The 22341-nt window shown below is 46.4% G+C and overlaps 1 protein-coding gene across 7 annotated transcripts in view; it reads left to right on the forward strand.

The window, feature by feature from the left end:
• Positions 1-22341, forward strand: part of ULK1 (unc-51 like autophagy activating kinase 1) — an 89400-nt gene that overhangs the window by 29691 nt on the left and 37368 nt on the right. For all 7 annotated transcript variants that reach the window (XM_050318672.1, XM_050318673.1, XM_050318668.1 and 4 more), the window contains exons 5-10: positions 750-782; positions 1566-1602; positions 7964-8137; positions 9846-9919; positions 12339-12440; positions 19565-19623. In XM_050318672.1, the coding sequence (XP_050174629.1) occupies positions 750-782; positions 1566-1602; positions 7964-8137; positions 9846-9919; positions 12339-12440; positions 19565-19623 (479 nt within the window). The remainder of the gene's footprint in view (positions 1-749; positions 783-1565; positions 1603-7963; positions 8138-9845; positions 9920-12338; positions 12441-19564; positions 19624-22341) is intronic.

Below are 22341 nucleotides of genomic sequence, written 5' to 3' on the forward strand. Positions count from 1 at the left end.
GAAATGGTAGTTGGGCTCAGAAGAGGAATGGGGTGGGCAGGTATCTAAACAGCCTGTAAGTGAAGTCATGCTGCCCCAGAGCCATGGAAGTGAAGTCTCTTGCTCTCTGCCACTACTTTTAGAACTTCTCTACCCACTCAAGCAATTGCTGCCTGCTCATGTCCCTGGCTGGGCCTTGAGCTGAGGAGTGACTTCCAGCTTGCAGGCTTTAGGAGTGACTCGGTTCACGGGTTTTTATGTAGTAGGTTGCTTCTGTCCAACTTCTGTTTCTGCAATAGGATTTAGTCATTAGGCCTTCTGGGTCTACCCAGGGTTGAATTGCAGGTCCCCAAGTTGCATTGCTCTTCTCTCTCTCCTCAGCCCAGAGCTGCTCATGTGGGCATAGCTGCTATAAAGGGCCCAGTTAAATGTGGAAATGATTAAGGCTCTAAGATAGCAGTGTGCCAGCATCTGTGTTGCGTGCCACTGTTAATCCCCAGGGCTGGACAGGACGTGAGGACCCAAGGCACAATACAGGAGATCAGCTTGGTTAAACAGATGCACACTCAGAAAGCAATAACATGCTTAAATACCTGACATTTTTCAAAGTAAGCAATCTTCCAGGAATTAACCTTTAATATTTTTACCCTGTCTTCAGTCGGACTCATAACAGAGCCTGGATTATCTGTTTAAATATAAGTGCAACAATTAAGTGTGTGAAATATTTCAATGCATAAATCACTTATTTTTTCCATTTTCTATTTCCCCAGGAAATGGCAAACTCTGTCTACTTGGTTATGGAGGTGAGTGTGTGTCTTCTTTTTCTTTTTTTTTTTTTTTACCCTCTCTCCCTCCCTCTTTTTTTAATTTTTTAAGCTCGTTTTGAGCACACCAGCATGTTCACAAGTGGTGCTTCCTGCTGGCAGTCTCACCTGTGATGCTCTGCTAATCTAATCTGCAGCTGCAAGGCTTTGAGAGGCAGAGCTGTGTGGGTGCAGATAGCAGCAGAGGGATTTTTCATATTGCTGCTGTCAGAAGGTCGTGCTGGCACAGGCTCGAGGAGCCAGACGTTTTACCTCGGGGGTCGCATGGGTGCTCCTGGGTGGTACCTGCCTCAAGGAGAACGTGGGGAGAGAGTTCTCTCGACACAGCTTACCTGCAAAGCTTGGGAATGTTCTCTGCCCTCTGCAGTTTTCACTCTGAGGTCTTGTTGACTTTTCTTAGTGATGTGGAACGCCGATGTGAGGAATTTCAGGCTCCAGCTGGGGCTGCTCCCAGGCTTTCCTCGGCCAGCTGGAGGTGTCTGCAGTGGTGACCCTCCTGCTTTGTTCTGGTTTTACCTTTCTGATGTGCCCAAGAGCTGGTCAATGCTGGTGTATCCTAGTGCAGCATAACATTTGGGGGGAACGGGACAGGAGAGGAACCCACAGGGATGGGGTTTTCCCTGCCAACTTCCCAGTGCGTACTTTGACACGTGGGATCATTTATGTTTAAATACTGTGATAAGCCTGCCATCCTAGTGAAGTTTACTGTTTTTAGTCTTTTGATTTGCCTCGCATTAACTGAGCTTTCTGTTCTGTTTGCAGTACTGTAATGGGGGTGACCTGGCTGACTACCTTCACAGTAAGTAGAACAGTGTGGAGGATATCCTCTGTATTCAGAAGGAAATGCTGACTGGTTTAGCTCATTCAAGTTTCTGGGGCTTGTACAAGATCTAAGTTAAAGATCTCTTCAAATTCCTGCAAAGTAAAAGAGTATCACTGCCCCTCTTCTGAGAGGTTCACCCTTTGGTAATCATTTGAAAACTGAGAATCCATTGCAATAAAAGCTGGTCTTGTGGTCCTTTCTATACAGGTCAGTAGTGACTGTTGGCAGTAGTTATGTGTTTTAGTTACAGTGGCCTTATAGGCTAAACGTATTTCAGCACTGCTGGGGACACAGTTTGTCTTTTCTTGCTCACTGGTAAAAAGCTGTTTATACTGAAGCCTTGCAGTTCTGTAGGGCTGGGTTAAAATAAGATCCCAAGAGTATATTTCACATTGTTTAAGTTTACCCCTAAGGGTGTTCCCACGTCTAGGGCAGAACCCATTTTCTATTTCAGTGTATTGAGGGTGACTGGAGTGCAGCCACTGGTGCTGTGGGGGTGACAAAAACTACGGACTTCGGGGTCTTGTGGACACTACAGCACAGGTACCTGGGACTGTGGTGCCTTGAATAATTTTTGGTGAGACTCAAGGGTGTTTTTGCCATCAAACCAAATGAAAAATGCCTTGCCAGCTCTATTGCTGTTACTCAGGCTTCAGTCTCCCAAGGGATTTTCAGTGGAGCACATGGCACAGGATCCTGGCCTTTGAGAAAATCACCTTGCACCTGAGTACCTAAAATAAATAGGATACCATGTTTAACAGTTTACTTAGCAGCAGTCAGACACAGCCTTTTATTTTTTGTTGCCCTGCCTGAATTTTTGTTTTATTTTAAAGTTGCTTTCTTGATGTTTTGCATGTTAACTAGAAGATTACTGAATGCAAAGAGGCAAGTTTAATCTCATTTTATGTGTGGCTCTGGGTCATGATTAAACAAAGTTTGTTCACATTGTTCAAATTAAAAGCTAGTCAGCTGGATAATACTTCAGGCTCCTTATTGAGGTATGTGATGCCTGGAAATGGCAGAAATTGAAGGATTAAAAGCTAAATTTACATTTGCCCCACAGCTAATGTTGGTATCCCTAGAATTATTTGGGGCTCTGTTTATAAAGGCTAATGAATTATGCTTGTGGACTTCAATTTTCAGAAAGAATGTGTTACTTGAAGGGTAAAAAATAAGAATATTTTGCCTTTCCCGTGTTTCATTTGTTTAAAATATGGGTGAGATAGAAGTAACAGGCATTTGTTTTTTAAAATGCAGGTTGAGTGTGCTTTGTCGTAGATAAGTGATGGTGTTTTGCATCTGTTGGGTGTTGCTGTGCTCTAAAAGGAGCATCTCTGGTGGTGGTGGAACACTTACAAACACTGAGGATGGTTTTGTAATTGGTACCTTCTTTTTCTCTTTGAATACAAGTGCAAATTTTATTAATAAAATGCTTTTTAAAAAAAGTAAAACTTTGGGCTTTGAAAGCAGAAGTTTTTTAGCTTTCATGGGCATGAAATGAACCTTACTGTCAAAACACTGGGCTGTGCACTCTTGTGGGCAAAGCTCTGTGTGTAAGCAGGAACACAACTCCTGGCCAAATGGCTCCCAGAAACAGAGATTTGTAGGAAATCTTTCTGTTCACGCTGCTGCTTCTGTGTGTGCATTGTCATCTTCTCCCTTCAGCCACTCCCCATGGCCAGAAAAACCCCAAGAACAAAGTGAAGCATGCAGTTAGTTAGGCTGTTATTGCAGCTCACTTCCTTCCTTATCAATTGAGATCACTTGGGAAGCTGGTGGTTAGTTTGAGAAAGTGATGGTGAAATTTATTTTCCAAATAAAATTCAGTTTTACCCCAGTTGGGTTTGTTTGAGTGTTGCCTGAGGGGTGATTTGAGCCTTCTCTACCTGAGTTAATTTGAGAAAGCTAACCTTTAGCTCTGTTTTTACCAATAAAATACATTACCTTGAGAACTCCAAAGAGCAGCTGTTGTGACTGGCAAACTGGTGCTTACTTTTATTTTAACTCTGAACATCTGTTTGCTTGCTGGCTGCCAGTGAAGAGAACCCAGCAGGCGGTGATTTCCAGAGGCAGGAGTCAGTGAGGGACTGCAGGTAGCTACTTCCATCACTGCTGCAGAGATCTGGGTCTCCCAGATCCCAGATCCCACATGTGAGCGTCAGCTTTCTCCATTCCACCACACTCTCCTTTGGGGTATCTCCTCTTCCAGCCTCTGGGTGCTTTTGACAGGAGTGATATTTTTACTGAAAGCTCATCTTGGAAAGTTCAGATTCCTTCCAGGGTGTTTCAGTGGCGCTCAGGAGGCTCATCTCTGTTGAGCTGTTATTGTGCTGCTTCAGTTACTTTGCTAATTGTGTGAGGGTGTTTAATTGCGGCATCTCCTTCCCACTGGCTCCTCAGACACTTGTGCTGGTCGCTCCTGTAACACCTAACTGAGCTGTGCATGCAAATCCCCTGTTTCTCGTTGAATGAGCTGCTTGTAAGCTTCCCAATCCATTCTGCCCTCTAATTACAGGCATTAGGCAATATGGTAATTCCATGTTGGATCCAAGGGCACTCTAATTCTCCTTGTCTCCATAAGTGGAGGACGTGCTCCTGTGCACGTTGCAGTGCTGTTGGCCAGACCCATCTCTTGGGTCCAGCCCAAGGTTGCGTGTCTCAGCACAGCTTCTCTGCTGATGTTGTTGTTGTCCTTCAGTGGTACAGTGCAATTTCCCTGCTGGGAGATCTCTCTGCATGTTGGTTTAACTTAAGCCCATCGTGGGGATGTACTGAGCTGAGAGTGGCAGACCTCTGCTGTGGGGAGTGTTACAGAAGGGACCATCCTCTGAACAGGAATAACTGGAACTCTGTGTCCTCAGGTACTTAGGAGTCCAGAACAGGCTGCTCTAAAATTCCTTCTTAAATTCTGTGAGTTGGCATTGACAGAGGCTGCTATGGGCACTTCACAGCAGAGTGTTTTTGACCTTTCTCAAAGCTGTTTCTTTTGTATCAGAGCAGGGTGTTTCTTGCTCTGACCACAACAGATGCAGGGAGCTGTGATCTTTCTAGTCCATCCCAAGTGGGACCCTTTTGCAAACCAGAGGTGTGAAGCACTGCTGTGCAGCTTTTTTCCCCTCTGCAGCCAGGTAATTAAGAAATATCTATGACAGGACTTGGCCTATCATGAATAAATCTCCTGACTTGTACACAAGACCTCACAGGAGTCCTGCTGGCCACGCTCTGCATGGGTGGAACTCAGGGGTAGGTACAAGCCAGGCCCCAAATAAATCAGCTTGGTCTCAGACTTCAGTGGGATTTGGACTGGGCCCATGTTAGAGATGCTTGTGACACCTGTGGGTAAGAGGAGATGTTCTTTTTCCTGAACAACTTTTCCAAAGTGGTGCTGTAATGTAACATCACTGGGTGCACTGCAGTGCACCTACTCTTGGATCAGCTGACAGGGGCTGTTTACTACACTTCACCTGGCAGCCTCCTGCAGGCTGAACATCTCAGCACAGGCTGACCAGGGCACTTCTTAGGTCATTTCATGCTTTTTTTCTACGCCTCAAGAGCTACAAGGCACAGAGGCCCCACAGTGACCCAGAGTAAATATTTGCTGTGATCTACTGACCTGTGCAGCCGCTGTTCCCAGGGCAGAAAGCAGAGTTGCCTCCTCACTGAAGTGGAGCCCATGAAAATAAACACAGGGATATTATTGCTTCTCAGTAATGGCAAAGTAGGGCTTGTGAAACAGCTCTCTCTGCAAGAATGTGTTGCTCACCACAGACATCCCCAGGGATGCCCAGACTTTAGTGCAGGCTTAGTATTTGGCCAGCAGTTTCCTGATGAGGATGAGAATGTCCCCTTTTTACAGGGACAGAAGTACAAGTTCCCTATTTGGGATGCAGCAAGGAAAGAGTTGGTTTGTTCTCCACTGTTTAGTTTTTTGATGGCACCTATGTTGAATGAGTTTTCTGTATCTTCTTCTACCCTCTGCTGTTGGTAGCTGGTCCAGGAGATCTTTTGCAGGCCAATATCCTGAAGTCTTAGAAAATGTCAGCTGTATTTATGTCTCTGTCCTTCAGTGGCAGATTGGTGCTGTCACACAGCAGACTGATGGGCTGAGTGTGAGAGATAAGGAGTTTTGTTTCCTGATCTTGGTAGCAGTGTTGTTTTCAGCATCACAAAGAGTTGGAATCCACATTAGGGAGGCTCAGCTGGTTTGCTGAGGGCTGGGGGCTGGTTCTGTGTTAGATTTATAGCCACCAAATTATATAAAGGAGAGGGTAACGCCTCAAAGTCGTGGCATGTTGTTGGGACTGCAGGTCAGGACAAGGCTCTCAACAGTTTCCCTGCTAGAGGCAGAGTGTATTTAGCCAGGAGTTGGTAATTGCCTGTTGGCTTAATAATAAGAATTGCCAAGTTTCAAGCCTTGCTTCATGTCTGGGAGATGAGACAGCCTGTCTGTTCCTGGGCCTGAGCTGAACTGGGGGGGAAAAAAAAAAGAAAAAAGGAATTCTTGCTGTTTTGTTTAAAGATGGTGTTTTAACCGTTCCTGAATAGATTTCCTTGAATAGAAATGGCAGAAATACTGCAGAGACCTTTTCGGAGAGAATACTGAGCACAGCTAAGAGATATTGGACTTCTAATGGGCAGAAAATGGTGTGGGACTGAGCAGACTGAGATAAGTCAGCAGGAGGGTGGGGAAAGCCTCGTTAAAGATGAGGCAGCGCTTTTTTTGAAAAGATGCAAGTGGATTTTGAAGACTTGCATCTGAGCTGCCTCGTAATATCCTCAAAATCCCTTCACAGAGTCTCCCCTTCTTGCAGAGGAGTCTCATGAATTCCAGCTGAGTGCCAGTCCATGAGGAAAAAGGCCCAGCAAGGGGAGAGGATCTGTGTCCACGTGCACTGGTCTCACGTGTACGAGTCCAGGACCACCTGATAGCTGTGGTGACACTTTAGCTGTGCTTGTGCCTCCTCCCAGAACAGTGAGGTTTGGGAGAGGTGGGAGTTTATTTTCTATTCTAAGTGCTGTTTAACTTAGCTGTGTCCCTTGCTGCTTCCCATGCACGGATTTTGAAAGTTAGATTTTTAATTTCCTGTGTTGTGTTAAAGCTGTGTGCAGCCTCAGCTGTGTTTTCATAAGGATTCCTCCCTTCTAGCTGACTGGGTAGAGGGGTGTTTTGAAGCTCCTGCCAGCCTGTTTTCATGTCTTCACTAGAGAACAGCTGGAAAAACACTAATGAAGTCCCAACTAATTTACAGGGACCTTTTACAAAAGAAATTATTTTATTGAGGTGGAATGGTGCTTGCTTGAAGCCTGATTTGCTCAGTGACTGACAAGGAGGCAGGCTGGTGGCACTGCTGATCCTGGGGTTTGTTCAGCAGGCTGCTCCCAGCTTTGGCAAGAGTTTTCTATGCATAGTTCTTAAAATAACGAGAGCTGATGTCGCACTGCTCTGATTAGAAGAGCCAGTTGAACATTATTTTAACCTCCCCGATGTTTATTTTCACTCTACAGTTCTTGGGAAGCCCGTATCTCAGTAGAGGGCACTTCAGAGCTTCTGTGTTAGCTTTTGATTACTATTATATTCCTTTTAAAAAATTTGCCTATGAAAGCATTCTGAGACATTCTTGCTGCCTTTCTGGATGCAATGGAGGGTGTCAGATGAGGGTTTGAAGGGTGTGTTGTTAGGTGTTTCACCCAAACACTGGCTTTGGGATTAGAGTTGTGGTTTGGTCTAGTGGGTTATGATGCACAAGGATTAGGCCTGGATTGGATTCATACCCAAAGTTACAGATCCCTGCTGGCCATGTGCTATAACTGACTGAACTTAACCTGCCAACCCCTTCCAGGCCCAGCACGAGCCTTAATGACTCCTGCAGGCATAAATCCTAATCCCAACTGCCTTTCCTCTGAGCTCCACCTTTAGGCCTGGGCTTTGTGATAAAGCTCTGACCATGGCTCAGAGGCAGCCACAGCCCTGCCCACTGCTTGTCTGGATCTGGCTGGCAGCTCTTGCTGAGGAAAGCCCTAAACCTCACCAAATGTCGCTTTTGGCTGCAGTTAATAACCCAAATTCATCACCCAGCGCTGGCCTGAGTTCAGCATGAGAGACTTGGGGCTGAAAACAGCCCTGACCACAGAATAAGCTGGGAATGCAAACGCTCTCCCTTGTTGCCTGTAGGAATCATCCAGAAATGGTGTGTGGGGGAAAGACATCATAGGTGGAAATAAAGATGACAAATTGTGGATAATTGCTGTGAGAATCTGCCCTCTGGGCTCCTCAGGGAACTGGCATTGTAAGTTTTTCATCCGTGGTCATTTTTTTTTTTTCCTTCCTCCTTCCCAGCTATGCGGACACTTAGTGAAGACACCATCAGGCTCTTTCTCCAGCAGATAGCAGGTGCCATGAAAATGCTGCACAGCAAAGGCATCATCCATCGGGACTTGAAACCGCAGAATATCCTCCTTTCCTACGCTGGAGGCAGGAAATCAAATCCCAACAACATCCGCATAAAGATCGGTGAGACCCCGTTACAAATATCACCCTCAGCATCCTCAGGAGGGTTTGGTGCTGGATAAGTGGCAAGCCTCAATCTTTCTTTGGGGAGCTGTCTAGGAGGAGAAAAGAATTGCTGCCCTTCTTTTAAAGTTCCCTAACACTTTTCATCCTCCTCCTTCAGTTCCTCTGCTAGGTGTAGCCTTCAGCTGGCTCCAAGCAGGAGGAGCAAAAGCTTTTCCTGCTCTGCCAGGACACAGGCTTGGCACAAAGGAATTGGGCAGGCCTTGCTCTGCCCCCAGCTGAAGGGTGCCTGCCTCCCTCAGTAGAAACAAACAGCAGCCTGCCCTAATTGGCTTGTAATCTCCAGGCTTACCAAGACATGAGGCAGGAGTTGTGACTTTTTTTCTTCAGCTTTTAATAGTATTGAGGTAAATGTTGGTGCCTGAAGGCCTTCAGGCACACCCAAAAGCGGATGTTTTCACAACCTGAATTAGAAGCAGGTTTCTCAGCTGCACCTTGAAGAGATTCATGTTCTGCACATCAGGCAAGTGGCATGGATGGACCACTAGTAGTTGGGACCAGTGCTCCAGAAATCCAGTTACAGAGCACACACATCCCCTGTGGTCTCTCAGAAATGAGTGCTGGATGGTACGACCCTCACACTGGAGTTTTGGTTGTGTTACAGCTCCTGAGCTGAAGCTGACACCAGTTAGGTCCAACTGTTCCTCACCTGAGCCCTGTGCTGTGGAGAAAGTGTTCATGCTTTCATTCACCTGAGAAGTGAGGTCCAGTGGAAGACTTTGAAATGTTGCTGCCTCTTTGACTGAAGCATTTTGACGTGGTTTTTTGTTTTGCCTTTTTTTTTTTTTTTTTCATTTTTGTGATGTGCAGAGTTGTTGTCTGTGGAGGTGAAGGGGAGTGGAAGGGACTGAGAACTTTAAACACAGGCAGGAGCACTGCAGGCACAGCTGCTCTTGGTTGTGATGTGCCCTGCAACCCTGAGGAGTACATGGTCCAGGGGATATCTGGCTGTACCAGTTCATTAGTGACAGATGACAGTGTCAGTCTCGTAGCTTGAAATATCTGCTAACCTTGAGAGAACCTCTAAGTGTCATATGATCAGATGCTCAGTAACCTGCAGAGGTAATTTGTCTTGGTATTCCTTGTCCCTGGCTTTTCTGCTGTGGCTCAGCTTTCTGTCCTAGGGCTGGGGTTGGCACTGTTAGAACCCTTCTAAAGAAAAAGAGGAAGACTCTTTTCAGGAAGGCTGGGCTAGGAAGTGTGAATGGTGGTGGGCAGTGGTTTGTCCTGGGTGTCTGTTACACTGAGCCTTTTCAGTGGAGGGGAACTTTCAGTTCCCCAGATGAAGGCTGAGGTAGCAGCAGATGAACTGGATAGTTATGAACTGGCACACTCTCACTGAAGTGAGCTCTCCCAGATGAGCAGTTTGAAGTGCAGGCAAATGGGTACCAGAGGTGACTGTTTATCCCTGAAAAACCGAAGGGAGTTTGTTCTTCTGGGCTTTTGTGGCTTGGTGTGTCCTCTCCTAGTGCCTGTACTCTGCATTAATAACTAGCACAAGGCTGTTGCTGTTTAAGAAGAGAGCCATCAAAGTCTTGCTAAGATGGGATAGGTGCTGTGAAAGCAAAGTAGAAAGAATCAAGTGGAGAAGGTGCAGGCTGTCTAGAGCTGGTGTCTGACCCTGACCTGATTCTGTTTCTCTTTGTAGCTGACTTTGGGTTTGCCCGGTACCTGCAGAACAATATGATGGCAGCAACACTGTGTGGTTCACCAATGTACATGGTAAGTGTGGGTTGCCTGCACCTTTTTCTGTGTTGCTCTTGCTTTGCTCCTCCCCCAAAAGCAAGGCTTTGTTCTTCTCTAGTGTTTCCCCCAAAGGTGAAATTTTATTTACTTGTCAGAAACCAGCTGTTACACAGGGGGCTTCCTGAAGTTCTGGCTGCTGGTAAATGTCAGACAGTGGGTGCCTGTGCTGTCATGGAATTTTCAGATGAGCTTTGGATAAATAAATGGACTATTGATTGTTGCCTACTCCCAGAAAATGCATCTCCCAGAGGTCACCTAGGGCTCTCCCCTGAAGGCATTGGGAAGTGCAGTCTGTTTCCTCTGTTGTGAGCAAAGCAACAACAGAAGAGTGAAGGCTGGGGAGATTCTTCACATATCTGGCTATTCGAGGTGTTGCTTCCCTGGAGAGGAACCTCAGTAAATTCCTGCTTCAGCTGGTCCTTTTGAGACAGAGCAGTTCCAAAAACCTGCTGTCACCTCAGCCTTTGCAGTCAAATTCTTTCACCAAACCAGTTGCTTCCAGGATGACTTCTTAGGTTGTGAAGGAGATGTGTGTAAGAAACCAAACTGATCCCTTTCACCCTCTCTGTATTTCCCAGTCTGGGGTCAGGTTGTGATGAGGTGATCTGTTATTTGTGCTTTGTCACATCAAGTCAGTGAAATTAAAAATGACAAAACTAGACAGAAATAAAAATGTCAGAGGTAGACGTGTAATAGTTCCTGTGGATGTGGGTGTCTGAGCTCAAAGGAAAACATGATGTGGGTCAATTCAGGTTGAAGTTTTAAGAGATGCCCTGAGGCAGGAGGCACCTGATTTGAAACATGGTCTAATCCACTCTCAAGTGTTTTGTCTGTGGTCTTTGGGCAGAGTTAGGCTGGACTGTGCTGCACTGACAGGGGTGGTATCTTTGGTAGTTAGTCTGTTCCACAGTACTAACTTAAGCAAAACAGACTTCCTCTCCGTTTTTTGAAGCCTGATGTTTATTTGAGCTATGCTTTATGTGAAGATGATGTAACTCTCTTCTCCTATGAGAGTTTCCTGAATTGTCTATTTTTAGTGGTACTTTTTCGGACTCGCTTGTGAAAGTAATTGAAAACACCCAGCTTAGGGCTGGAGGAAGCTCGTGATGACATTTTTTTAATTTATTTTTTATTTTTATTTTAAACAACTCTGGATGTTACAAGGAATCTCAGTGTCCATATTGTTCTGTGTTTACTGATGGATTTGAAGGAGGATGAGGAGGGAGGGTTTGATTGGGATTTAGGGAGTGTTTGAAGTCTGTCCCTACTGCTATCGTGGATCTTGTGCAGGAGCCCTGGGAACATCTGCTGGCAATGCAGGTCCTTATGCCCTGCTTTGGGTCACAGCCTATTCATTTTGCTTGTTTCATTTTGCTCTTTTGAAAAAGAAAGGTGTTTTACCCCCACCAGAATGAGCTTTCTGTCTGAATCCCGATATGATCCATGTCATGCAAGACTTGAAACTTCCTTGTGCAGTTCTTGTCCTGTTTCCTTGGCTGTGTTTGGTGCCATACCTGCTTCCCTTACAGACAAACTGAGCTCTTGTTTGTTGCCATTATTTTTTTTTTCCATTATATGTGGCCTTTACTCCTGACAGAGCTAGAAAATTGATCCTGTTCCATGCTGGCAGCACTGCAGTGAAATCTCTCCTCATAAACACGTGGGATTAGCCAGCCTGCCCTCCTGTCCCCCCTCTGCTGCTGCTCCTCAGGCACACTCCTCCTGAGCCAGGGGGCTCTGGGGGCTTGCAGTGCCTCCAGCTCCTGGGACAAGCCTGGCAGGGAGCAGCTGAGTGCAGGGGCTGAGATGGGAACCCCGAGGCTGAGGCACAGCAGGGCTCAAGCTGTGGGACTGAAATGCAGAGGCTGCCTTTGAACCCGAACTGTGACCTTGGCAGCAGGCTCTGCAGCTTAATTAATGTGCTGCCATCTTGGGCTAAATGAGGAAAGTGCCCAAGTGAAGCAGCTCAGGATGGAGGCTGCAGCTTACCCTGTGCAGTGTGAGCCTTGGCTGCTCCTGACCATTTACCTGCTCCTTGCTCTGGCTGAGATCCCTCTGTGCCATTTCAGTGAGGCTTCTTCTGAGCACGGGTGGATTCAGCAGAAAATGATGCACTGAGAAGGGAAAGTACTGAGTTTGCCCAAAATACCCAGTACTGGAATATTTTTTTATTCCTGAATGAAAGTCTCTGCTTCCCCCACTTAGATCGGAAATTGGCCCTTTCAAGATAGTGTTCCACTCTTATTGGGAGCAAATCTTTTGTGGTAAATTGGGGAATCTAGCTCATGAGTTTTTAAAGCATGATAGTGACTTCTCTTTCTTGGAGCTGCTGGGGAAAAAAAAAAAAAAGGCTACGTGTTCTTACAGAAGAAATTTCTGTTCTCTCCCCAAAAAGGCACCAGAAGTCATTATGTCACAACACTACGATGCCAAAGCTGACCTCTGGAGTATAGGAACCATCATTTATCAGTGTCTAACAGGAAAGGCTCCTTTTCAGGTGAGTTGCTTAGATCTCATGTTTCTGACTCTCTCCTGATTTTTATTTTTTTTAATCTCTTTTTTTCCCTTTTAATCCAGTTACTCAAAGGCTTCTGTCATTATAATGTCAGCTCCCCTAGATCCAGCCTCATGAAGGTCTGGCTGTCCAACACCTTGACAGTGTGGTGCTTTGTATGTTGTAATGCTGCTTGTGTTACTAGAATATGACTCTTTTCTGGTCTGTATCTCACTGAAATGTATTTCTCAGTTACAAATCCTTAGGAATGGTCATTTACTGAGATATGAATCAGTTAAAGCAGTGGGTTTTTTCAGGCCTGTTTACAAGTGTACTTAGTGTATAATTTATAATTATTATAATTCTGTTGTGTATAGAAGGACAATAAGGAAGATTGTAATTGCAGGTTAATGTTCAGGATGGTTTGGTGGTAACTGGTGTATTGCAGCTGAATCAACTTGGTTTTCAAAGCAGTTAAGTAGAATCTTATCAAAAGGATCTTATCTGTCATCTCACAATGCTGCAATCCCTTCCAGCCTGAAATGTTTATGTTCACTCAGGTCCAAACCCCTCCAAATACAACACAGTCCTGTAAAACTCCACCCTGTACTTAAAAGCCATAACTTCTGGATGAGCTGAAACCTTTCTTTTTTCAACAGCATTCTCTGATAGTAAACTTCTGAATGGTGGAGAATTCACCACAGTCAGGGGCAGATCTATGCTCATGTAATAAAGCAAATTTTGTGAGGTGCAGGACTTTCTGAGCTTTAGTTCCACAGCTCTTTAGGATTTCACACAAGACCTTGCATGTTTATGCAGTTACATCATCAGGGAGGATAAAATGAGTTCTGAATCTGTTGCAGGAAAGGGTGGGCAAATACAGGAGTAAACTAATGGTATGTTTTGGTTTTGTCTCGAGCCAAGAACACTTTTTTCCTTCAGGGTAATTTTTTCCCTGCTGCTATAAGAATCTTCCATCCCAGTGCTTTATATTCTGTCCACCAGTTTGGTCTGTGTTTAGAGCAAGACTTCATTTTCTTTACATGTTTCTTTTTTTATAAACACCCCTAAAAATGCACTGAAACTTCTGAATGGCTTCTGTTTGTTGGTGTTGGTCTCGTTGTTTGAGAGGAGAAAATGACTGTTAGGGTAACACATAAATATTTACTTTCCTTTAAGAAAAAAATGTGGGGAAGGAGAAAGCTTTGACTGCTGCATAGGAGAGCCTGGCACTCATTCTCCCTTGTAACTTGGTAACTTTTAGTCTCTAAAGGCACCTTGATACTGTGCTCATTCAAATTATTTAGTTACCATTTAATATATCGTAGGTGTTCTTTGCTTTGTTGTACACAGCAGTGGAGCACCTGATTTCTGTGGAAAGAACAGGTGGTTTTTTTCATTGGTCACTGAGGGATGTCACAGAAATGTTCTTCTGAAAACATTTGTTCCTATAGAGAAGACTTTCACAGGAAATAGGAGTGCAATATTAGTCAGCTCCACTCAGCTCTCCAGCCAAGGTTTTGGAAGAGCAGATGGTCAGGAAACCATCAGTGTCCTGCCTGAAGGTGTGTGCTCAGGCTCACTCAGAGGGGAGGGCAGTCCTGTGTGCCCATGTCCCTCTGAGCCATGGCAAAATCTGCCTTGGGCTGGGCAGGGAAGGGACACTTCAGTCCCTTCCCAGCTGCTCCTGACCCTTGCTTTGTGCTTGGCTCACTAGATAACCTCTCCTTCCCTTATACATCCAGCATCTGTTGGGCTGGGAACGGGGGTCATTTGTTCCTCTAGTTTGATTTTTTCCCCACGCCCTTTCCTCTCTTGGAGTTTGGATTTGGGAGCTCAGTGCCAGACCCGTTTAGTTACCGCAGGAGCAGCTGTGGATTTGTTTGATCAGGGAGAAAGAGGAGCTCAGCCCAGATGGTTCTCTGTGCCCCATCTATTTGTTTTGGCCATGGTTGTCACAAATTGCCCTTGAGCTGTGAGATCCAGGTGAAAGAAGCCTGTCCAGGGCAGATGCTGGGGACCTGGTTAAAGCTTAACTGGCTCTCTGTCTTTGTTGGCATGACTGTGCTGTAAGAATTTGCTGATGGTCGTTGATCAGGGAGGAACTGTTGTTTACAGGGCTTTTAGGAGAAAAAAGGGGTAGTGGACAGGGGTGACAGGGACATCATGAATAGCAATGAGCCCTCTTGGGAGGGATGTCTCCAAATGGTTGGGGAGAGAAGGGGCTGATTGCACACAGTGCCACCAGCACACCCAGTTGTGCAGGGAAGCCAGGAACTGGATTTCTGACGTTCACCTCTTCAGGCTAAATCCTCACCGTGCCTTCCCTCCCAGGCTGGCAAGAACAGCCCCTCATCCCTGTCTGGCTGAGATTCCCATGGGAATCTGGAGCATGAAACGTGCTGTGTTTGGGTGCTCTGGCTGTGCATGAGCCAAGCAGGCACCTCCAGGAGGCTGCAAACCACAGGGACTCCGGTGTTATCTGCGGGGAGGAGGAAGGAGCTGCCTAAAAATAAAACAGGGCTTCGGGGAGATGGGTTAGATGGAGAAAAGATCAAATGTGTGGAAAGGCTGAGGCAGCTGTCAATCCAGAAAGTGCTCCTAAATCAAGGCAGGGATGTTTTTATCTGTGTGAATGTGATTTCTGGCTGTCTCAGAGTTAAAATTAACTGTAGCTGGGTCACCCAAGGCAATTTCCCAGAGCCATTCCTGTCCCTTCCCTGCCTCACTGCACGCAGACAAGAAAGAAGCTGCTGATGCTCAGATGTGAACAGTTGGTAGGATGGCTGGTGAAGCTTTCTTAAGGAGCTTTTTGTATTAAACGTGCCCATAAACAAAACAGTGAGACTGCCATAGGGATGAGATTAATGGGATTCATAATCCCTATAAACAGATTTGCTGAGCGCTGTATTAACGTGGAATTGTTAATTTGACTTGCCTAATAAGTGGTCTGCACCTACATCTCTGCATTTCTGTCACTGAGCACAGGACTTGAAACAGTGCCTTTCCTGGTCATGCTGACCAATACTGGGAAGTGCCCTGGGAGCTGTAGTGGTTTCCTCTTGTCCTTAAGGTGAGCTGGAAAGACTGGGAGCCTGTGCCCACTGTGAGGTGGTGCAGGCTGAGTAAACAATTGACAGCCAGAAGCAAAGCTGGAGGCAGAGAAGGAAAAGATTTACACAGGGTCTGAAACAATCTGAAACCAATCTAGCCCTTGTCAGATGGTGTTTTAAATATGATTAGTTAAATGACCTCAATCTCTCTTTTTTTTTTCTGAGGGAGGAATCACACTGGTGTGGCTTCTGTTGTGTGACCCCTTTTAAAACTGGGGAGCTCTGGGTAAGCAGGCTCACCCCCAAGCATGTGTACTTTGTGGCAGAGCTGTCTCTGGCAGTACCATGGCTCCCCTTGGACATCAGATCCTCTAAGGACCATAAAACCTGATTACCTGCTGTCTGAGCCTTTGCATGAATCTTCCAGCTCTTTATGGATATGGTGCACTGTGGAGCCAGGGAGCAGGGAAGTGACACAAGAGGCCATGCAAGTTTTTCTGCCTGATCTGGCAGCTCTGAAAGAGTTAACCTGCCTGCTTATGTCCTTGTCCCAGCTAGCTGTTAGGTGGAAAAATTAATATCTAAGTCTGGTGTACCAAGTTCACTGGTTTAATTCTGAGTTAATTCTGTCTGCATAAGTACCAGGATTATGTGTCACTTATAGCAACTGCCACGTTGGGAAATGAGCCTTGAGGAGGACCAGGGAAGGGATGATTTTATACTTAGGATTTGTTAGGCAGGCTGCTCCTCTGTTCCCAGATCTGTTCCTCTGGACTGTCCTGTGTCCATGGGGGCAGGAATTCCTGGCAGTGGTAGGTTATTCTGCTGAGACTGGGCACAGTGATTGACTTGTTGCTGTAGTCAGTGAACCATTGGCTTTTGGATCAGTGTTTGTGGGTCTGATCCTGCTCTGTTGGCAGCAGAGAGACAAAACATCCACAGACAGCTAAAGGAGAAGGTTCAGGGGTTGTTTTTTTTTTGTTTGTTTGCTTGTTTCTGGTCCTTGGGCTTTCAGGTCCCCCAAATGCCAGCAGCCACTTTGCTGTGGGACTCTGAACAAGCAGAGGGTGTTTGCAGCAGGTTTTCAAGCTTTTCCCCAGAGCTGCTGAGCTAGAAACACCATTACCTTTTTTTTTTTTTTTTTCATTCTAACATATCTGACCCCCTTTCTGCACCTCCAAATCCCCAAGGAAAAGATTCAAGGAACAGAACAGATACCACACACCTGCTATATGAAGTGTCTGAAGTGTTGAGGAGACAGGGCTGTTCAGGGAAGGTGTGAATGCCTCTGGCCCTCTTCTGTCTGAGTGCTGGGCTTTTGCAACCAGTCTTTGCCCAAGCACGACAAATCCAGTGCTGAGTGCTTTTGGAAACACCCCCCCTGCCTGCTTTTCCCAGGCAATTCACTTGCAGGCAGCCAGCAGGGAATGGGATTTGGCAGGGCTACGCTGGATGCCTTTGTTGGCTCAACATGTTTCCACTGCTGCTGGGGACAAAGTAACAGCCTGGCATGACTGAATTTGCCCAATTGTCTCTATATATAGAAAGGACAGACAAAACCAGGGCCTGTTACACCCGTGCAGCTGCTCCACAGCAACACGAGAGGGGGGCTGAGGGTGTGAATTGACCTGCTGGGGTGTCTCCTGTTCTCGGGGAAAGCTGAGCTGTGCATTCTGCATCCCTGGGTCTGACAGATGGATGCTGTCCTGCAGGTAGCAGCTGGCTCTCCGTACCTCGAATGGTCTAGTTGTTACCTGCTTAAAATGTGCTTTTCCTGGTGTTTCTCTTGGGCAGGGTGTGTCTGTCTGCAAGGTAGCTTTCAAGTTTAGTCCCTAGCTTCCTAGAGGAAGGGATTCCAGGGGCATTTTTACTCTTACAAATGTTTGTAGGGTTTTTTTTTTTTCCATAATTCTCAGAGCAGCACCGTTTATCGAAAGGAGAGGTGAGCAAAGTGTTTGAAGGTCCTGGTGCTTTGTGAAATGCGTGGTGACAGCAGGAGAGCAGTGGGCATGTTCCTGCGAGCCTGGGAGCCCTCTGCCAGGAACAGAAGCGTGTGACTCATTTGATTAATAATAAAGTTCTGTGAAGATGCAGTTGTTTTTGCCAAATTAATGGTGATCCATGGTTGTCTGTGCTGGGCACTCACTAAAATGACTCTCTCCCCCCAGTATCTGGATCAGAGACCAGCCTGTCATGGGCTCTAGGGAACAACCCTAGTGAAGGAGAGTGGTCTGGGTGTGCAGGAACTGTACTGAGACAGCAGAATGTGGAGGAACAGCATCCTTTGAACTTGTACAAAGAAGGGGGGAACTTCATTGAGGATTTTGTTTCTGTCTGAGACAGTGCATAGAAACCCTTCTCTAATGAGCTGGGCTTCATATATGAGCTGCTTTTAATATATTCTGTCCTTATTGCCAGGAAAATTTTGGACAAAACAGTGTTTGAAGTAGATCAGAGCCTCATTGTATTTGTGAAACAATTGAGTTGTTGGGACAGGAAATGACCAGAGCAAAGAGCCAACAAGGCTCGTGTCCCTCTGATGTGAATGAGCCCTTCCCTCCCTGTGCTGGAGCTCTGCTCCTCCTTCTGCCTTGTGTCTGCGTTTTTTTGCACCTTCTGTTTGGGCCCCTGGTGTGTCTGTGAATGGCAGAGGGTGTGTTATTGCAGAAAAGGCAACCAGGAAATCTTCAGTTCCTTCCTTTAGGAATCCAATAGCGCTTCTTGGTACAAATCAATAGGAGAGTTGTGAAGCTTGTGTTGGTAAGGCTGTGTGAAAAATGCTGTCCTGATGAGTACTACACAAGTGTGTTGATATTAGCAGCTTCTGAGACTCCTTTGCTTTCTGTTGAGGTTTTTTTACCAAGCTCTGTTATCCTTAATTCTCATCTTCAGCCAGAGGGAGTAGGTGATGTTGTTGCATCTTATGTGGCTGCTTTTCCAGCCATGCTCTGTTAGTGGTATTTTGATGGCCATCTGCAGATTGGCTTGTCTGATTTGCCATTTTAAGCATCTTAATTGACCTTAAATGCTTCTAATTTAGAAACAGAAGTAGGTGGAAGGCTTGAGGGTTTGTAGAGCCTGCCCTGAACATCAGGAGAAGCTATCTGTTACCTCCTCATTCACACTTTCCTACACACTCTGCTGCACCAATAATTGATTGCAGATGAATCTCTCTGATCTTCCTCCCCTGTTTTTGTGTGTGCCTTCATGTCTGTGTCATGCCAGCCAGCCTGCTCTGCCTTTAATAAAGAGACTCAGCCTAAGCAGAAAAGCCTGAGACGCTGGGGTTAATTTACTGTCCTGTATTATTCATTGCATGAGAACAAATGGAGAACCTGTGTTAGGAGATTTTTACGTGTCTGTGCTTCTCTACTGGTGATTTTATTTTATTTTTAACCTCAGCCATAAACCTCTTGTGCCAATCCCTCCCCTCCCCCTTTTTTTTGTTTTTTTTTTTTTTTTTTTAATCTCATCTCTCAGAATTTGGAATCTTGTCATCAACATCCCACTCAGTTGTGTGTATATTACTGCACAAAATAAAACAGGAGCTCTGGCTTGAGACCTTCTGGCTTCCTGGAATTAAAGTAGAAAATCCTAATTCAGTTGCTGTTTCTTCACGTTGCCCAGTCTCCTCAGAGATCCTCTTGCCCATCAACAGGCTCCCTGCCCCTCTTCTAAATGCCCTGCAGCATTAATCCATGTTCCCAGCAGGATCTGCCATTCACCATTTGGGGCTCCTCACGTATGCAATTATTGAGTCTCCTGGGTGAGGCTATTTTAGGCCAGCTCAAACCTGAGCATCAGAGCCCAGTGCAGTGAAGCTCAGCCCTTGGAAGGGGAGAGCAGGACAGAACCAGGTCAGGGACAAAGTGGCAGCAGGCTGAAATACTGTGTTTTCACTCTGGCACAGGGCTGGCTTTTTAATCTAAAGCAAGCTGCAGGTTCTCATTGTCTGTGCTGGTGCAGCAGTTGGAAAGTGCCTCTCTGCTCTTCAGAGCTGCTGTGAAATAGAAATGTTGATCCCTTTCCTTCACTGTCAGCTGCTTCATGTACTGGTTTCTCTCTCCCATACAGGCCAGCAGCCCCCAGGATCTCCGCCTCTTCTATGAGAAAAACAAGATGCTGATGCCCAAGTAAGCATTTTTTCCAGTGTTGCTGCTTGTAGGCACTTGTTTACCCTGTGTTTACACCTGTCCTCGCACGCTCTTGGCTTGTCACTCGGGGAGGTGACTGAAATATTTGGCCACCTGCCTTTCCCCATTCCTGACACCGGCAGGGATGTGGCCCAGAGAAAATCAGGCAGCAGTGGATGGCCAGAGCTGGTGTTCCCTCCCTCTCTGCAGACACTGCTGCTCCCCTACATTGCAAAAATTCAGGATTCTTTAGTGATTCCAAGAGCCAGCTGGTGGTCCTGTTCCACTCATGGCTTCCCTGGGAAGCCTTGGGAATAGCTCGTGGCGCTTCTGCAAACGTGTGAGCAGCCCCACTTGAGTCCCTGCTGTAACCTGCAGTACCTGACTGCAGATCACATTCCCATTTCTCACGTGTCAGGGCAGCAACTGCTGGTGTCCATCCTGCTGTGAGGGGGAAACACTACAACCTGGGTGGAAATGGACACTGCTGCAGTTTCCAGGGGGAAGAGGGCTGCTTTCGTCCCAGCAGGGTGTGTGTTACCTCACTGCTCAGGGCTGTGATTTGTCGGGGTATTTTGGTTTTGTTGCTGTGGTCTTGCCTTTTGATCTCCGAGCTCTCAAAAGCAGAACCTCGTGCCTGCTCCGAGAACCTCAGCCTGGAACAGAGACAGGAGTGAAGGTCCAGATTAGATATCCAAAAACTGGAAGGCCTTTTTTGAGCAGAAAGTTAGCTTTGAGTTGGCAGAGCTGCTAATGCAGCCACATATGCAGAAAGTTCAGTGGGTTGCTGTATATGGATTTTTCTTTTCCCTTATCAGTTCAGACAGCTCCAAGAGATAACTAGAAGGGACTGTCAGGAAGCTGGAGCTCTTATCAATGACTTGTGCTATACAGTTAATTTTCCTTTAAGGACTTCCTTTTTTGATTTGGGGAGAAGGCAGATTTCTACCAGCATTAACTCTGGGGCATCTGCATACTCTCCTGGATTGAACTGGAGGGCTTGATGGAGTAAAACACCCAAAGAGAACAATCCAAAGCAAAAATGCCACCGCATGGCTGGAGCTGGATAGTCTGTGTGAGCAGAAAGCAGACCTTCTGTTTTACCTAAACAGCCCAAAATGTGGCTGCTCACATTTGAGGCAGTCCCCTTACTAAGAGAGAAATTAATCCCTACAAATAATCAACTTCCTTGTGTTGATCCCGCTGCCCTGCTGTTGTTTGGCTCATGGTGCAGGTGAGGGGAGAAATGGAACTGGGCTGTGAGAGGAGAGTGTGTCTGTGCCTGTAGGGATTAGTCCTTCTCCTCTGAGTCCTTTGCACAGCCTGCATTCACCATTTTCACTTATCTCCACTTCTGAGCTACCAAACTCCTCCAAAATTTAGATCCAAGCCCACTGGTTTTGTTTTTTTTTTTGCTGCTGGGTAAATGGCAATTCCCTGCTTTCCAAAGTCAGTTTGTCTCTAACACGGGCTGCAATCTGTGCTATTCCTGAGTAAACATGAATAAACTGCTTGAGAGCACTGCCAGCACAGGATGAAACACAAAACTGCTCCAGAGATCTCCTCCTCAGACAGCAGCAGTGCCAGGATTTGGTTTCATTTCCCTTGGGGCTCAGCAGGCTGGCACCCACCTCCCCTGCCGTGGCCTTGGAAAGTGCCTTTTTTTTGGCTTGGGAATGGGGTGGAGAAGAAAAGCTCATGAAATGCTCCCCAGCAGGCCCTGCCTACACAGCTGGTGCTGCTGCTGACAGGTGAGATGCTATTCTGAGCATCCTGGGCAGCCCATGCCCAAAGACCTCACAATTTTAGCAGTGCTGATTTTAGTAGCTAAGATTCATCATGCTGGTTTGCAGGGCAGAGCACATCCCAGGTCATGGGGGAAGGTGGCAGATTTGTTGCTTATCTTTAAAAAGGTGGCCCTGGAAAATTAATACTTGGAAAATAGAGTGGCAAAACTTGATGCTTCAGACGTGGGGGATAAGAGGAGACAAACAGGCCTCATCTTCCTCCGTGTCGTGCCATCTGAAATCCGTGGCTTGACCTGCCTGTTTCTTGGCTTTTGAAGCCATACCAAGGCTAAAAGCCATGGTTGGGAAATGGGCTCATTTTGGATGAGAGCTTTGTGTGTCATGGATGAATAAATGATGATGATAACGCTGCAGGTCTCCAGCACTAATGTATTTTTCAGGAGACTGCTCGCTGTGGTACCTTGGGTTATTCCAGCACACAGTGGGCTTCCAAGGGACACTCTCTGGATGAGAGGCTCAGACTGAGCCCCAGCCTATCTGCATCCCTTCCAGAGTCCTGCTGGCCCTCCTCCTGTGTCCACCTGAGAAGGCACACAAAACCATTCTAGCATCAGGGATGGAAAAGCAACTTCTCCTGTTCTAGGAATCACTGGGTTCAAATTCCTACCCCAGCAAGGCCTAGGGCTTCCTAGTAAAATAACTGGGTAGTACTGAAACCTGTAAGTACAGACCTTGCCTCCCATCTCCTGTTTCGTTGAACAGGAGTCTGGTTGTGCTATCTAGCACCTTTTTTACCCCCCCCTCCACTATTTTTATGCTATTTTCCGTTTTTACCCTGTCTGTGGCAGGGCAGACTGGTGGAGATGGTGGAGGAAGGGTTCTTTCTCCCACCATCAGTTGGACTTGGCCTCAGGGCGGTGAGTGGTGCCAGGGCAGCCCTGCCTGAGCCACGTGTGAGATATTGAGCAGC

This window comes from Myiozetetes cayanensis, unplaced genomic scaffold, assembly GCF_022539395.1.
Source record: "Myiozetetes cayanensis isolate MyiCay16 unplaced genomic scaffold, myiCay2020 scf21, whole genome shotgun sequence".
Lineage (NCBI taxonomy): Eukaryota > Metazoa > Chordata > Aves > Passeriformes > Tyrannidae > Myiozetetes > Myiozetetes cayanensis.